The sequence below is a fragment of the Ursus americanus genome, chromosome 18 (genome assembly GCF_024610735.1).
Source record: "Ursus americanus isolate L20-20 chromosome 18, mUrsAme1.1.p, whole genome shotgun sequence".
Taxonomy (NCBI): domain Eukaryota; kingdom Metazoa; phylum Chordata; class Mammalia; order Carnivora; family Ursidae; genus Ursus; species Ursus americanus.
In genome coordinates this window covers 7697105-7712912 of record NC_142144.1, presented here as the reverse complement: position 1 = coordinate 7712912, position 15808 = coordinate 7697105, and the positions used below count along the sequence as shown (strand labels likewise).

Below are 15808 nucleotides of genomic sequence, written 5' to 3'. Positions count from 1 at the left end.
ATCGATGGTATCTTTAAGTCGGTGAAATGAAGCAGATCAGAGGGGGCAGGGGGGCGGGTGTACATGAGCCCCTCAAGGAGGTGGGACTTTCACTTCTTACTTAAAGGCTGGCTGGCTGGCTTTCTAAAAATAAAACAAACACCTATGACTTTATACATAAAACAATTTTAACACAGATGTACCTTGAGGACACGATGTTCAGTGAAATAAGCCAGTCACAAAAAGACAAAGAGTGTATGATACTAGCGATAGGAAGTATCTAGAGTGCTCAAATTCATAGAAACAGAAAGCAGAAGGGCAACCAGGGGCTGGGTGGGGAAGGGGAAACTCAGAGTTGCTGTTTAATAGATTTCGACTTTCAGACACATGAGATGAGAAAGTTCTGGAGATGTTTTACAACAAGGTAAGCGTACTTAACACTCCCAAACTGTACCCTTAAAAATGGGCAAGTAGTAAATTTTATGTGGTTTTTGCCACAATAAAAAGACATTTTAAAATCTTAAAAACTGGAAAAAAACCACTTTTAAGTACCTGTTCTAGTCTGCATCCTTGTCTCAGCCATATTGAAGTCTCTGTGAAAAACACGATTTCACTTTCTTATAATTCTACTTGAGCAAGTTGGAAAGTTCTTTGAACTTTCAAATTTCTGTATTTGGGTACCTTTTTAATTTTGTTTGTGTATGACCTGTGGATTTTCCACCGATGCTGGGATATTAAAGTGTCAGGATTTTTTTTTCCCCAGCTATAACCTAAAAAAAGAAAAAGGGAGGCAGGGAGGAAGAGGGGGAGGAAGAAGGAAAGAAGGGAGAAGGGGAAAGGAAAAACATTGCATAGAGGAAAAATCTGGAAGATTATATCAAACTGTTAACAGGGAACAGGACCAGGTGATACCCTCTAACTTGTATCATTTGTGTGGCTTATGTTATTTTATAACGTGAAAGGAAAAAAAAAAATACCTGGGGCGCCTGGGTGGCTCAGTTGGTTAAGCGTCTGCCTTTGGCTCGGGGTCCTGGGATCGGGCCCTGTGGGGGGCTCCCAGCTCAGCAGGGAGCCTGCTTCTCCCTCTCCCTGCTTGTGCTCTCTCAAATAAATAAATCTTTAAAAAAAAACAAACCTGTAAACATATAAAATGAAACCAGTTTTTTTAATATTTAAAAAATATTTTGGTTAAAGAAAGAATCTCAAGGCTTGAAGACAAGCCAGCTTGGGGGAGGCTGACTCTGCGGCGGCCTCACACGGAGGCTCACAGCTGGAACCACGCAGCCCAGCTGCCCCGGGTGGGCGCTGAGCTGAGCATTGCAGGAAACAGCTGGAGTGGCTGCTTTCGGGAAGCACAGGTCAGGTCTGCAGCTGGTAGGACATGCCCCCAGCCCCAAGGAGGGGCCTCAGAGGGGTAACTGGGAAAGGGATACACAGGGATATAGGGGGCTCTGAACCCCAAAGGAAGAGGTAGGTTTGGTCCTGGGCACACTGGGGAGCCAGTGAAGGTTTCAGAGTGAAGAGGACCATAGTGAGGTGGTTTTAGGAAGTCGGTTTGGGCAGTGAGTGGACTAGTCTCTGCTGGGTCCCATCTGACGCAGTGAGTCTGTGGGGTTGAGGGCCCCATGCGTCCTGCCCTCATCTTCTCAAGTCCTACCTTCTGATACTAAATTGAACTGTCCCAGGGTCCACCCCAGCAACCAACCCCCCTCTTTTTCTTTTTTTTTAAGATTTTATTCATTTATTTAACAGAGAGAGAGAGAGCACAAGCAGGGGGAGCAGCAGGCAGAGAGGAAGAAGCAGGCTCCCCACTGAGCAGGGAGCCCCATGAGGGGTTCGATCCCAGGACCCTGAGATCATAACCTGAGCCGAAGGCAGACAGTTAATGGATTGAGCCCCCCAGGTGCCCCACCAACTCCCCTCTTAATGCCCTCCTACGCACCTCCCTTCATGCCCACCGATGAGCAGATGAAAGGGCCACAGTGTTCTGGGACAGAATCTCTGCCTGGACCCAGATTCCCAGAAGCCTTTGCATGGGACTAACACGGCACATGGCACGTGGCTGCCTGTTGCGTGTGTAGGTGAGCAAGGGACAAAGGCAGGGTGTCCCTCTCACCTCCCAGCTCTGTGGCCCACCCTCCCAGGTGGCCCTGTGCTGGAGAGAGCTCTTCCCCCTGGTCCCTGCAGCCCTCCCTCGTCTCACACAGCGCCCTTTGTCAGGCCTCTGCTCCCAAGGGTATCTTATCTGCCTAAACAGGTTGTAATCTGCCAGGGTCAGGACCCCTTCCTCCTGCCAACCTGGAGTAAACAAACCCTTTTGCCTAGAGGGTGACAGCAGCCCGTGGAGTCCAGGACTCACCAGGCTCCTCCCAGGGCTACAGCCCTGCGCCTCCTTCCCGCTGGGCCCTGCAGGAAATTTCCACTCCCTGCCCTCAGCGCCCCCAGGCTCTAGAGCCAAACTCTGAGCCGCCCCCCCCCCCACCCCTCACCCCCCTCGGTCTCCACTTCGTTGTGCTCCTCTGGCTTCCTCCCTCCAGTGCTCTGGAGCTGCTTTCTGTGACACCTATCATTGCCCGCCCCCCCCCTCCCTGCCTGAAGCACTTCCCCTAAACTTCTACAGGCCTCCTCCTCCTCCTTCAGGCCTCAGAAGAATGTCACCTCTACAAAGTGCCCCGTGTCATGGTCCCGCAGTCCTTAGCACCCTCCAGGGCCTGCTTGGGACAGAACTGCCACAGGGCCCCTCCCCTTCCTAGAACTCCCTAGAACCTGGAGAGCAGTGTCTGGACCTATTTCACCCAGGAGGGAACCAGAGCTCTGAGAGGTGAAGTGACTTGCCTGAGGTCACATGGGAAGGGGGAGGAGGGACTGGAAAAGCCAGGTGGGCTTGGTTCCGGGAACCCCACACACATCTGGGGCAGCCAGGACTCCACCCAAGCTGCAAAATGTGTGACTCACTGGCCGGCTGAAACAGCTGGCCGTCCTGTGTGTGAGCTCCCAGGCTGGAGGGTGTGGGCACTGTCTTGAGGAAGCCCACAGCAGGGCCAGAGAGAGCCAGGCTTGATCCAAGAGACAGAGGACACGGAACCAGAGCTTAGGTGCATTTATTCCTGTACAAATCATACAAAACCAAGTCTGGGGGGAGTCGCCGGCTCCCAGCCCCCACCCCAATGTGCAAAGGCTTGCTGCTGGCCTCTTCCTCCTGAACCTGACCCCTCCAGCTCCACGGCCTCCTCCAGGAAGCCCTCTAGTCTTCCCTTCTGGGCTCTGGAAGAGCAAGGGCAAGTCCCCCCCACTGAGGTCCAGCAATAAAGTGCCTGATGTAGAGTGAAGGGGCAGAACCCAGGCGATGCAGCTTCTGCCCCCAAGAGCCTTCCCAGACCCTTGGATGACTCCAGCAGCTGCAGACAAAGGGGCTGCGTGAAACCCCATTTTGGCTGGGATTCCCCCTTTCTCAGCCCCAAAGGCTACTCCAACAGGTGGAAAGCCTCACTGCTGGATGGCAGAAAAGGGAGCCTGGCTCTTTAAGAGCCAAACTAATGGCAGCTGAGTGGAGGGACTATGAAGAAAACAGCAGAAGATTTGTCCCTTTCCTGTTAGATTCTCCACCAAACCCTGTGGGAGTTTACACAAAAATACCCTAAGTTTCCAGGAGGAGGTGAGGAAGGGGACTCCAGACCCCCAGGGAGCTGAGCCCCCCAGCAAGGGGTGGTGGCTGGAGGGGTCCAGTCTTAGGGAAGACAGACCCAAGGAGGTCAGTGGGGAAAGTGGGAGGGGGCCTCAGACTCCACGTTAGAACCTGACACAGGCAGGAGGGTGACCAGAGAGGGGACAAGGGTTTTGTCCAAAGCCACTCAGGGCAGAGTCAAGACTCGGATGCTGGCTCCCACCTCTAGGATCCCCCCCACAATCCCGCAAATCCTCTGGCCTGGCCTCCAGACACAGCTCCCACTCCCATGCAACCTCTCTTTCTGGCTCTGGGAAGTGAGGGAGCAGCACAGAGTTCCCAGCTCTGCAGGACAGGACCCCATTGTCCCAGCCAAGAGGGAATGATGGGGGGTCCATCCTGGGGCTCTGAACCAAGGCCTCATGGGAAAGCACATGTCCTTTGCCTCAGATAACTTCAGAAATACCCTGATTGACTATGCTTAGACCCTGACTGGACAAGAAATACCTCCAACACCCCTGATTAATCACATAGCTCAAATCCCTGATTGGTCAAGAGACACCCCCAGGCCCTCACTGGCTGGAGGATACAAGGCCCTGATTGGCCCGAAGACACTCCGGCCAGCCTTGATTGGCCAGGAGATGGCCCTTGGTTGAGTGGCTGGGAGGCGAGCAGCCTCTCCCGCATCCCCCGTGAGAGGTCCACAGGCAGGGTGGCCTAGGTCCAGGAGGGGTGGGAGAAGGTGATTCCATACAGCTGGGCCCAGGAGGAGAAGACCCTCTTCTCGGTGATGAAGCGGTGGTGGTTGCCCTTGCGGCTGTGCTCATTCTGGATGTAGGTGACACACTCGTCTGGCCCCTTGGGCTCATAGTAGTGGTAGGGCATGCGCTGGAGGCGGGGCCGCTGGCTGGGGCAGAGCGGATGGGAGCTGTCAGGGCAGGGGACGCACCAGCCGGGCCCTTGCGCTTTCCAGCTCCTGACCTGCTAGCGGGTTTCCGTGGGGGAAATCCCTGCCCCTCCCGGGGCCTCGATTTCCCCATCTGTGAAATGGATGTAGGGTGGACTAGATTTATGACCACCCAACTTTGTTGGTTTTTTAAAAATATGATCGAAGCTTTCCTTTTCCTTAAGAGGGTGGTAGTGTAGGGTAGTGGTAAGAAGTAAGAGCTCTGGAGCCCAGCCCCAGTGCTTACTGTTGTGGGACCTTAGGCCACTCACAAAATGTTTTCCTCAGTCTCTCATCTATGGAACAGAAAGAATACGGCAACTGTCCCCTAGGGTCCCTGTGAGGAGTAAATGACCTAACAAATATAGCCAGGCTGGGAACACGGTCAGCACTCGGCGAAGAAGAGCTGGCACCTAGCGGGCTTTTCATATAGTAATATTAACGATAGTTATTAATATATGAACTCTGAACGCTGGGGGAAGGCCCCGGAGGTAGCTAGCCCCACGAAGCCTAGATCTCCACAGAGCAGTTTGAATACCATAAAATGGAGGCCCTCAAAGGCACCCCTCAGCCAAAGTTTCTGGGGTTCCATCCTGCAGCCAGTGACTGGGCGTTATTCCAGGGGGGCTCACCTGCAGTAGTCAGGGGGCACCATGCCGTAGACGTGCACGTGGTCACACAATTCCACCGCAATCACCATGGTGAACCAGCCGGTGCTCAACCACGAATGGGACTTTTCCCTGGGGGCAGAGAAGGGGGTATGATGAGGGGCCATGTGGATGGGTAGGAATGGTCAACCCACTTGGAGTTTCCCAGAACTCCTCCCGCCTCCCCCCATCGGGGACTTCCCCCACTTCAGCGACCCCCTAGTCCAGCCCCACCGTGGAAGCACGTACATGCTGGCAGAGGGCTTGTCTGGGCAGAGATGAGGGGTGTGGAGAGAGCTCCTTTGAAGGAACAGCTCATGCTGGGAATCAACTCCCGGGGAGATTAGTCATCATAGGGCAGGTTGCAAGTGACCATGAACTTACTAGACTCATGGTCTTGCTTGACGGAGCTTGCTAGAAGCCGCTGTGCCCACGCTAGGAGCAAACGCCTAATGGGAGACTCATCAGAGAAGGTCATGCTGTGACCACAGGTTCAGAGCAAGGTATGGAAAGGAGCCAAGGGCCTAGAGCTGAGCTGCCCACTAGAGCAGCCAGGAGCCACATGTGGGCACATGTGGGCACAGGACATGTGGCTGAAACATGCTATCAGTGTAAAATATGCATGGGGTGTTTTAGTGTGAAAGAACGAACACAGAAAATGCCACTGGTAGTTTCTGACTGTATAACGAACTGAAAATAGTTTGGATATATTTGATTGAAAGTGGTTCTTCGGGAAGCTTAAAAAGAAAAACCTCTCACAAGACTGACAAGGAAAAGAAAAGACACCAGTTACCAATATTGAGAATAAAATAGAGGATATCGTCACAGACCCTGTAGATGTGAGAAGGGCAATAAGCAAACCACAATTACATACATTAATTTCCCAACTTCGATGAAATTGGCCAATTCCCTGAAAATTAGAAACTACCAAAACTCAGCCAAGATGAAACAGATTAATCTGAGTATGTGTAACTATTAAGAAATTGAATTCATTGTTCAAAACTTTTGAAAAAGAACTCTCCAGGCCCAGATAGTTTCACTGGCAAATTCTACCAAACATTTAAAGAAAAAATAATTCTACACATTTTCTGAGGCTAGCATTACCCATAGTACCAAAACCAGGCAAAGACAGTACGAAAACAAAACTACAGATCCGTATCTCTCATGAACACAGACACAAAAATCTCAACAAAATATTAGTATGTCATATCCAGCAATATATAAAAACAATACACCACAACCAAGTGAGGTTTATTGCAGAAATTCAAGTCTGATTCACTGTTCAAAAATCAATCAATATTCAAAAATATATATGGTGGTATCATCTACCATAGTAATAACCTTAAGAAAAACCACATGATCATATAAACTGATGCAGAAAAACACTTGATAAAATTCAATATCTAATAATGATGAAAACTCTTAGCAAATCAGAGAAGAGAACTTCTTCAACCTGACAAAGGACAGCTAAGAACTCAACAGCTAACATCGTATTCAATGATGAAAGACCAAATGCTTTCCTACCAAGGGTGGGACCAAAGCAAGGATGTCTATTCTCAACGCTCCCCATGCAATTTGACCTTGTATCAAAAGTCCTGGCCAGTGCAATAAGGCAAGAAAAAGAAATAAGATGCATACAGATTGGAAAGGAAGAAATAAAACTGTTCTGAATCACATGTCCTTACAGCATGATTACGTGTATAGAAAATTCCAGTGACCCTAGAAAAATCTCTCAGAACCAGTAAGCTTAGCAGCATTATAGGATATAAGGTCAACACACAAAAATCAATTGTATTTCTGCATACTAGCAATGAATAATTGGGAACCCCCTAAAATTTTAAATACAATTTACAATAGCTCTCTCAAATCTTAAATATTTAGAGATAAATAAAGTATAGGGTCTCTATGTTGGACTTATTGGGTTAAATAAAATATATTATGAATTTCACCTATTTCTTTTTACTTTTTTAATTTGGCTACTATAAAAATTTAAATTACATATATGGCTTGCATTATATTTCTATTGGATAGCACTGGCCTAGCTTTTTTGGGGAGATCAGCCAGAAAAGGCTATGCTGGGAAAGATGTATCCTTAGGATAGAGCATTCTGGGAGCAACTATGTGCCTAAAGCAAGACGTGCTGGGTACAGTGAATACCTGACATGAGCTCTGGGGAGCTCTCCTAGGAAGATGCTAGGCGTGTGCCGCCTTAGGGCAGAGCATGCTAGGGAACCTGTTCCCTCAGAGCAACGCATGCTGGGAGGAAGCCCTCCTGGGGAGACGAGACAGTGCAGAGCATGTTGGAAGTGACTCCTGCTTGGGGCTGGACATGAAGTAAATTCCCGTGGAAAACTGACCAGAGGATGGCAGGAAGTGACCACCCCCTCAGAGCAGTGCATGCTGGGAACAACTGGCCCTCTGGGCAGAGAAAGCTGAGGCGGATCACAGGGCTGGCCAGAGGGGGCAGGCAGGAGGCTGGTACCTGTCCTTGCCCGTCTCACCCCGGAAGAGGTCGTCAAACTGGCGCATGCGCCTGGGAGAGACGGCGTAGGCCTCCATGTTGGGGAACACCAGGCCTGCCCGCTGGATGACACGCACAAGGCTGCCCTGGGGCTTCTGCATCTTGTTCGGGGGCCCCCAAAAGATGAACACGGTTTCGGGCGTCCGGTTGACGAACTCCTGGGGCCTCCGCAGCACACGGAATACGCTGGAATGGGCTACCACACGGAAGGTGGTCTTGTTGCCTACGTCGGCGGAGTAGCCCGTGGTGGGCGCGTCGTTCATGCGGATCGTGCACTCGGCTCTCTCGATCTCGGGGCCCAGCTTGGTTCCCAGCAGGTGGCTGGAGCTGGTGACAATCACACACTGGTGGCACCGGGAGGGCAGCGTCTGGGAGGGAGCAAGGAAAGTCAACACTGGCTGTCACGTCCACGCAGTGCCAGGCCCTATGCTCTGTACATCCAGGCCTCTACGAGGCAGGAATTAATTTGCTCATTTTACTTTATTTATTTAGAGAGCGCATGACGAGGGGAGGGGGGTGGGCAGAGGGAGAGAAAGAATCTTAAGCAGACTCCACGCCAAGCACGGAGGCTGGTGTTGGGCTTGAGATCATGACCTGTGATGAATCAAGAGTCAAACACCAAACTGAGCGAGCCACCGAGGTGCCCCGATTTTGCCCATTTTAAACACAGGGAAACTGAAGGCTGTTCACTCGATAGTCAACAAATATTAAAGCAAGCTGGCCAATGGTCAAATACCAGGGACAGAGCAATGAATGAAAGGGACCCCACTCCTGCCTTTAAGAGGCTCACAGTCAGAGACACAGACGGTGAACAAGTAAAAGACAAACTAATGCCAGGTGGTGAATAAAACATGCTACAAAGATAATACAATAGGGGCAAGGGATCAAGAGGGACAGGAGTGGGGGCTACTCTAGAAAGATCATCGGGGAAAGGTCGGGGGCTCTTGGAGCTGAGACCTGGAGGATGAAAAAAAACCACACAGGAAAGTACTCAGGGCAGGAGGAACAGCAAGACCAGAGGTTCTGAAGCGGGAATGACCACGGTGTGTTGAAAAGCCAAAGAAAGCCACTCGGCTGGGGCAGAGTGAAGGAACAGGAGGACAGGACAGTCATGCAGGGATGTCCCCAAAGTCACACAGCTGAGAAGTGCAGTGTTTGGGTAGGAACCCAGGTCTATATGGCCACAGAGCCCAGCCTTAGTCCAGTTCCCCTAAGAGGGCATCCTCCCCAGGACGCCCACGACATTTCCACACCACCCACACACAAGACACCACCTTGTCCGTCAGGAAAGGGTGTGGAAGCCCCTCTGGGCCTCTGTTTCCCCACTGGTGAATGAGTTGGAACCACACGTTCTCTGGGGCCTATTTTCTGCCCCTGGAATTCCTGTTGACCTTTAAGCCTGAGCTCAAGTGCTACCTCCTCCAGGCAGTCTTCCCTGAGCCCTTACTCCAAGATCCAATGACAGGTCCCATGGACCTCAGCTGATGACTTTTCCAGCTTTCTTGAGCTCTGCTGGCTTCCTCTGTTAGGCTGGAAGCAGCTACAAGCCCAGAGCTGCCTCATTCCCTTCCTTTCACGTCCCCCACACTCAAGCTCTTTCACTTTTTCCCAGGTTCTGTTTCCCAGGCCCGCAAGTGGGCCCTGTCCCAGTAAGGGTGTATTCAGATCCTGAGAGACTCAGGAGGATTTGTGAGGGAGGAGAGGGAGGCAGGCAGGGACCGGGAGACAGCTTCCCCCTGGAAGGTGGAGTCCGTATTCCAGGCCAATGATTATCTCCCTGGCCTCCTGGAAAACATTTAGGGCTTAGAGGATTATAGGGTGAACCCCCAAACCATAAGCTGAGTCTCACGGCTACCCAAGACAAACAGAAGCCCCGGGGAGTAAGGTTTGGCTTCTCTACACAGCTGCAACTCCGGAGGTGGGGGTGGTGGGGGGTGGAGCAATACCCTGGCTCCTCCCCTCCTTTGCTGTGTGGCTTTGGACAAGGGACTTTACCTCTCTGAGTCTTGGTTGCCCCATCTCTTCAACGGGGCTAACAATGCTGACCTCACAGGGTCGGTGTGATGATTACTGCTAGTCACAGTGTCCAGCACACAGCAGGCAACTGAGAAAGGCCAGTCATTATTGCGACTGGTTTTGTATTGTCAGGTACTTGAGCGCTCGGCTCCCAAACCCTGTGTGGACTCCCCAGCAGAGACAGAGATCAGTGAAAACCAGACCACACCTCTCCTTAGGGATTCTGACTCAGGAGGCGGCAGGATATCAGCGCTAAAAATGGGACCCTGAAGAAAATGGAGAGAGAGAGAGGCAAGGCAGCTGTCCAAGGTCACACAGCAAACGGGGCTGAAGGCACTGGACGCCAGGGCCTCGACTCCTGGGGTCCCCCCCGCCCCGCCTTTCCTTTAGGAAGCACGGAAGTAGCAGAGAGAAGAGGTGGAGGAGGTGGGAGCAGGGATGGTGGGAAGTTCAGCCATCAGCCCGGTCTCAGAGAGCTCCCCAAAACGGTCAAGCTACCTTGTTGCCGAGAATCGGGACGTACGCGTCAGTGACGCTCCACTTCTTAAGGTTGACGGGCTTGCGGGTGCGGCCCCGCAGGGAGCCGTAATGGAAGACATCATTGGCACTGTTGGAGCTGTACAGGATGAGGATGGTGATGAGGGCGAAGAGAACCACGAACACTGCCGAGCGCTGCTCCTGGAGACGGGAGAGGCTGGTGAGCGCCCAGCCACGCCCCAGGCCCCCCGGCCTCTTCCTTGCCACCTGCCGTGCGGGGCTCACTCCTGCTCATCATTCCAGACCAGTTCAGGCACCACCCCCTCCGGCCCCCAGAGCACCCCCATCCCAGCACCGGTCACACTGCATTCAAACTGCCATCGCCCCCAGTTAGACCATGAGCTCTGCGGACTGGGACCGAGGCAGCCTTGATGGCCACCGTATCCCAGCTCCCAGAGTACAGAAGCAGAGAAGGTTCTCAGGGAGGGTTCGCTGGATTGGATTGGATGTGTCAGAGGGATCCCTCCGGGTAGGGCATTCAAGGGACAGGGCCCAAGGTCTTCCCCAAACGGGAACTCTCTGTAATCTTTATCATTCATTAAGCCTGGAGGGGATGGATCTGATCAGGAATTGGGGTGCAAGGGCCCACCACGTCACTGACAGGACAGGAAAGTGATACCCGAAGTATCAGTATCAGGAAAGTGGGATATATGTGCCCAGGGCCTGCATGGCTAGGCAAGATCTGGAAGTCCTGGCTCCTTCTGCTAAGCACCCCACCCCCCATGCTGCTTATTCGTGTATCACTTCTCAGTTCCTAGTTCACCCTCTTTGCCTGCTCTGTGAAAACAGACCTGGGCCCTTACATCTGTTTCTTTGCCGGTTAATTGCAGAGTGAGCTTTGTCAGTAAAGGGCACTGGAGAGGCGGTGCAGGAGAAAAGGAGTGGCTTCTGGTGGGCTTGGCGCCTGGTCTGTGCCCTTGCCCCTCCGCAGCACATAGCTCCCACGGCACGTGCTCCAGCTCCCGCCTGGTGGCCAGCAGCTGCCAGCGGCCAGCAGCCCGAGGCACTCAGCAGCTCCCTCCCCGCACCCTCCTCAGGCTGGCTGGGGGGGGCAGGCTGGGATTGAGTGCCTCTGGCTCCTGCTGTGATCACAGCTTCTGCAGAGTTCAGCTCAGGCAGCAGACTCAAGCACCAGAGGCCATAAGCTCCCTCCCCGGAGCAGTTTTGTATGGGCTCTGAGTGCCTCTTGGGAGCGGCAGCCTTCCCCGTAGCCCAGAGGGTGATTTTATGACAACTTCAGGACAACGCCACCAGCCCAGCGCCACAGTGAGTCCTCTGCCATCCTGGGGACCAGAGCTGTGCCCGGGACCGCAGCCCGGCAGCTGGGGCCTGCTCCTTCTACTGGCCATTCCTGTGTTCCTTAGAATTCCAACCCCTCGTTACTCTGATGCCTGGCTGAAGCTGAGAACTCTTTACACTAAACTCTCCCTGTTTAAGTGACTGTGTGCTTTCTCTCTCCCAGTCGGACCCAGATTGATATGTCCACATCACACCACCCCCAACCCTCGGGCTCTGCCAAGGCTGCACCGCAGCGGATCCCAGGAAAGGGGTGCGCGGGGGCCAGGCACATAGTAGGTGCTCAGGAAAACATGACTGAATGGATCGCTCTGACACCCTCAGAGTGATGCTCACACCATTCTGTGTCTTTGACTCTGACCACTGCCCCTCCCCCCAGACCCCTCCCCCAGCCCTTCACAGTCACCTTCTCGGCCAATCCTTTACACAGATGGACCAGAGGACAGAGGTGGACTTAGCCCAGAGAGAGACGGGAGCTTGCCCAAAGCCAGAGATCAGCGGCCACAGCAGAGCTCAAGCCAGGGCCTCTCAGGCATCAGCCACTTCTTGGTCGGGAAGAGACACTGGCGGGGGCCTGGGTCTGAGGCAGGTCCAAAGGAGCCCATGTTGCTGAGGAAGTAAAAGGCTGAGATGGGGACAAGAAATGAAGGGGGACTCACTTTGTTGCTACTCATCTCTCTCCGGCGTCTGCTGAGGGGCAGGGGCCGCCGTCCTGCTGGTGGCCCAGGGGGCAGGGATGTGGGGTCACACCTGCAAGTCACAGAAAGGTTATGGCTTGGGCGCTCTCCCTAATACAGCTGGTCAAAGGCTACACCCTCCCCACCCCACCAGCCCTCCTACCCGCCCATGACCTCAAGGCTCAGGGCCATATCCATTTTGCAGAGGGAGATACTGAGGCCCAGAAAGGGCAGGAACTTGCTTGAGGTCACAGAGGCAGGTGGTGGCAGAGCCTCTCTCCATGCCCCTTGCTCTCTCCTACTCTGCTCCCTGAGCAGGGACCTCCCCACACCTTAGCTCTCCTAGACAGCTGGCAGGCCTAAAGCTGGCTCCCCTGCTGGGGGCTTGTCCCCCACCCAGCAAGAACCCCATGCACACTCCTAACCCAAACTCTGACTTAGGTTCCTGTGGCCTTGGAATAAAGCAATATGCCTTCTAGGTCCCCAAACTCCTCTGCAGAGGCACCCTTCCAGATCTTGCACAAACTCTCCCCTCTATCTAGAACACCCTGCCCTCTTGCACCCTGCTCATGCCCTCTCATCCTCCACGCCTGGAGTAGGCCAGCAACTTCCTGTGTGTCACCTCCCAGCAAGGCGGAGAGCTCTCTGAGGGTGGGGCCGGCACAGATCCTCACTCACATTCTCCGAGGTGCCTCTGAAGCCACGGAAATGGGTGCAAGAGGTTCGCTGAATGACTTCTTTAATTAACAGTAAGATCTGGGGCTGTTAAGGGCACAGACTCACCAATGGGCTATAATCACAGCCCCACCCTCGGGATTGGGGGGTGGGGGGCCTCCAGTAACGATGCAACCTTCCTTCCTGCCCGTCTGTCCTCAGAGGCAGTGGCTGAGAGGGGACATCCTCACAGGCCCTAGCTCCCCTCCAGACCTCAATTTCCCCACCTGTCAAAACGGAGTAAGTACTTGCAGCCAGCCACCTCCAGCAGATTCAAGGCCAGAGGGAAGAGTGTGCAGAGGGAGAAACGGAGGCCCAGGGCTCCCCAGCCCCGTCCTCCCCTCCAGGGGCCTCCCAGCTCCCGCCACTATGCCCGCCCCCTGACCTGGCCACTGTTTACTCCTCCACTGCCACCAGGAATAGCCACAGAACCTCAGGCCAAAGGAGGCTCCCCCCAATGCCGCTCCTGATTGGTTGGGCCCCGACTCCGCCCGCTGCCCAACCCCGCCCCTTCTCCGCCGGAGCCCCCCCCCGCCCCCAAGCCCGGTCTCGGATTTCTCCCGGGCGGGAGGGCCAGTCAGGGAGCTCTTGGGACTCTTCACTGGGTCCAGGGCCCGCGATACAGATCAGGAAACTGAGGCTCATTAGAAGAGAAAGGCAGTTTGTTTTTGGACTCACAGCTCTTTAGGGAGCAAGACAGGAGTCCAGAATCCCAGCGTCGTGCCCATTAGTACTGACGCTCTGGCAGTCCAGGCCCTCACGGTCCAGCTGCCTCTGAGCGGAGCCTCCCCTCTCACTACCGTTTCCCGTTTCCCGTTTCCCGTTTCCTTCTTAGGCCCCATGCTCCAGACACACCAGGACACTCCAGTTCCCAGGCCCACCCCTGCTTTCCCACCTTTGCCTGAGCAGTGCCCTCAGCCGGGACCACCGACCCCCTGGTCAGCCCCGTCACAATCCTGCTCTGAGAAGGCCATGGTCATACAGCATCTCGGGTGCCAGTGCGAATCCCGGTTCCACCACTTACTGGCTGAGGGGCCTCGGGAAAGCCATGTGACCTCTCTGAGCCTCAGTTTCCTCATCTCTGAAATGGGAATAATAAGAGCAGGTAACTTACGGGGTTGTTGAAAGAATTCAAGCAGATGTGGCAAGGGCAGCACGGGGCTTGAACGTGCTCGGTCAGTGCCTGTCAGTAGCTGTTAGTCTCGTGGTTATTCACTGTTGGAGGCCTGCCTCATCTTGAGCTTTCGAGGGAAAACACTGCCCTTTCTATGACACCTAGCCGAGCCAATTCCCTCTAATATCGAGGAAGGTGTGCAGGGAGCCACACTACGCGTCACCCACTCACCCCATCCTCCTGGCAACGGTGCAAGGGAAGGGCTCTTATTCCCTATTTCACAGATAAGGAGACTGAGGTTCAGAGAGGTAGAGGGGCCCAGAGTCTGCTGGGGAGCCTTGTTTACAGGCTTGTTTGCAGGGAGCTGCCCCGGGCTGAGCCTGCCAGGATCTCCCTCCAGGATCTTCCCGGGCTGGAATGGGCCAGAGGCCACCAAGTGTGTGCTCAGTACCTGGCCTAGCACCGGGGAGCAGGCCTGCTGGGGAGCGACTTGCTCAGGCTGGGGAGGCGGCAGCCCAGGGCGCTGGGCCGGGAACGTGGCCTCAGCCCCGAGGCTGGCAGTGCAGGAGGGCTGAGTCCGTGGGCTAAGGGTGGGGGCCACACCCTGCCCTGCTTGGGGGCCACACCCTGCCCTGTTTGGGGGCTTTGCCCCTCTCAGCCAGGGGAGTCCCCCTGCAGGGTCGAGACGCCCCCACGAGCCGCGTGGGAGGAGGGCTCAGGGGAGAAGGGGGAGGGGGACTCCTAATGTCTACATGGGGGGTCGCTGAGCCCGTGGGTCCACTGGTGGGGGGTGACTCATCCTCTACGTCCCCTCTTGCGCTGACGCCCCGTCCCCAATTCCCGCACTCGGGCAGTCCAGAGCCCTAGCCCCAGCTGGGAAGAGGAGGGAGGCAGGACGGCGGCAGGTCCGCGAGCTCTAATGGGGTAGTCAGCGGCAGGGGCCCCGCGAACCCTACGATAGCCCTTGGGCGCGAGGACCGGGATCTCCAGGCGCGGCTGCCGAGAGTGGGTCTAGGGGAGCCCTGGAGCCCCGCATCTCCCCCCTGCCCGGGGGCTCCCGGCCCTCGCCCCGGGGCGCACGCAGCGCCCCCCTCCCGCTGCACGCCCCCGCACGGCGCCCGCTCACCTCCCCCGGGGAGCGCCCGGCCCCCCGCGGCCCCCGAGCCCCCTCACATGGCGCCGGGAGCCGAGAGCCTGGGTCCGCGCTGCTCCGGCCGCCCAGGCCCGGCCGCAGCCCCCGCCCGCCGGGTCCTAGCGCCGCCGCCGCCGCCGCCGCCGCCGCCGCCGCCGCCGCCGCCGCCGCCGCCGCTCGGGCCCAGGCCAGGGAGGCAGGCGGAGCCTGGAGGGGCCGCGGGTGGCTCCGCCCCGGGGCGGTGCCGGCGGGGAAGGGTGAGGGGCGGGCGACCCCGGGCCGGGACCGCACTAGCGCCTCGCTTGCGCCTCTGGGCAGCCGGTAGTGGCAATAAAAAACAAAATCACAACAGCCTTCTGGAGCCATTCAGTATGCGTCGGACCCGCTTCTATCTCGCTTTATTGCCGCCACGACCCGGATGGGGAAACTGAGTCCCAGGGCACACTGCGCTCAGAATCAGTTGAGCTTCTCGCTGGGCTCCCCTACCCGGGGCCTCCAGAGCCCTGTATCCACTAGTTATCGTGGGTTAACTCAGGGGTCCTCCCTTGGATTCAAGTCCAGCCGT

The 15808-nt window shown here is 55.3% G+C and overlaps 1 protein-coding gene across 3 annotated transcripts; it reads right to left on the bottom strand.

Moving 5' to 3' along the window:
* Nucleotides 1-3064: 3064 nt before the first annotated feature.
* Nucleotides 3065-15388, bottom strand: ST6GALNAC6 (ST6 N-acetylgalactosaminide alpha-2,6-sialyltransferase 6). 3 transcript variants are annotated; one of them, XM_087869340.1, is made up of 7 exons: nucleotides 15238-15387; nucleotides 14022-14078; nucleotides 12266-12356; nucleotides 10272-10451; nucleotides 7719-8125; nucleotides 5222-5329; nucleotides 3065-4546 (listed from the first exon to the last, which is right to left on the bottom strand). In XM_087869340.1, the coding sequence occupies exons 2-7, from the start codon at nucleotides 14045-14047 to the stop codon at nucleotides 4216-4218; spliced, it is 1143 nt and encodes a 380-aa protein (XP_087725466.1). In that variant the 5' UTR covers nucleotides 14048-14078; nucleotides 15238-15387; the 3' UTR covers nucleotides 3065-4215. The 3 variants fall into 3 exon arrangements, with proteins under 3 accessions (XP_087725466.1, XP_045627085.1, XP_087725468.1); XM_045771129.2 differs by having other exon boundaries at nucleotides 4217-4550; nucleotides 15238-15386; XM_087869342.1 differs by lacking the exon at nucleotides 3065-4546 and adding an exon at nucleotides 4550-4683 and having other exon boundaries at nucleotides 15238-15388.
* Nucleotides 15389-15808: the final 420 nt, after the last annotated feature.

Bases quoted from the DNA above. Each gene is read 5' to 3' on its own strand.
- ST6GALNAC6 (XM_087869340.1), bottom strand. From the start codon at position 14,047: ATGGCTTTCCCGAGGCCCCTCAGCCA. The intron at 10,452-12,265 runs GTGAGTCCCCCT...TCCCGTCTCCAG, and splicing joins GAGAGATGAGTAGCAACAAA to GAGCAGCGCTCGGCAGTGTT. The intron at 8,126-10,271 runs GTAGCTTGACCG...GCTCCCTCCCAG, and splicing joins TCCCGATTCTCGGCAACAAG to ACGCTGCCCTCCCGGTGCCA.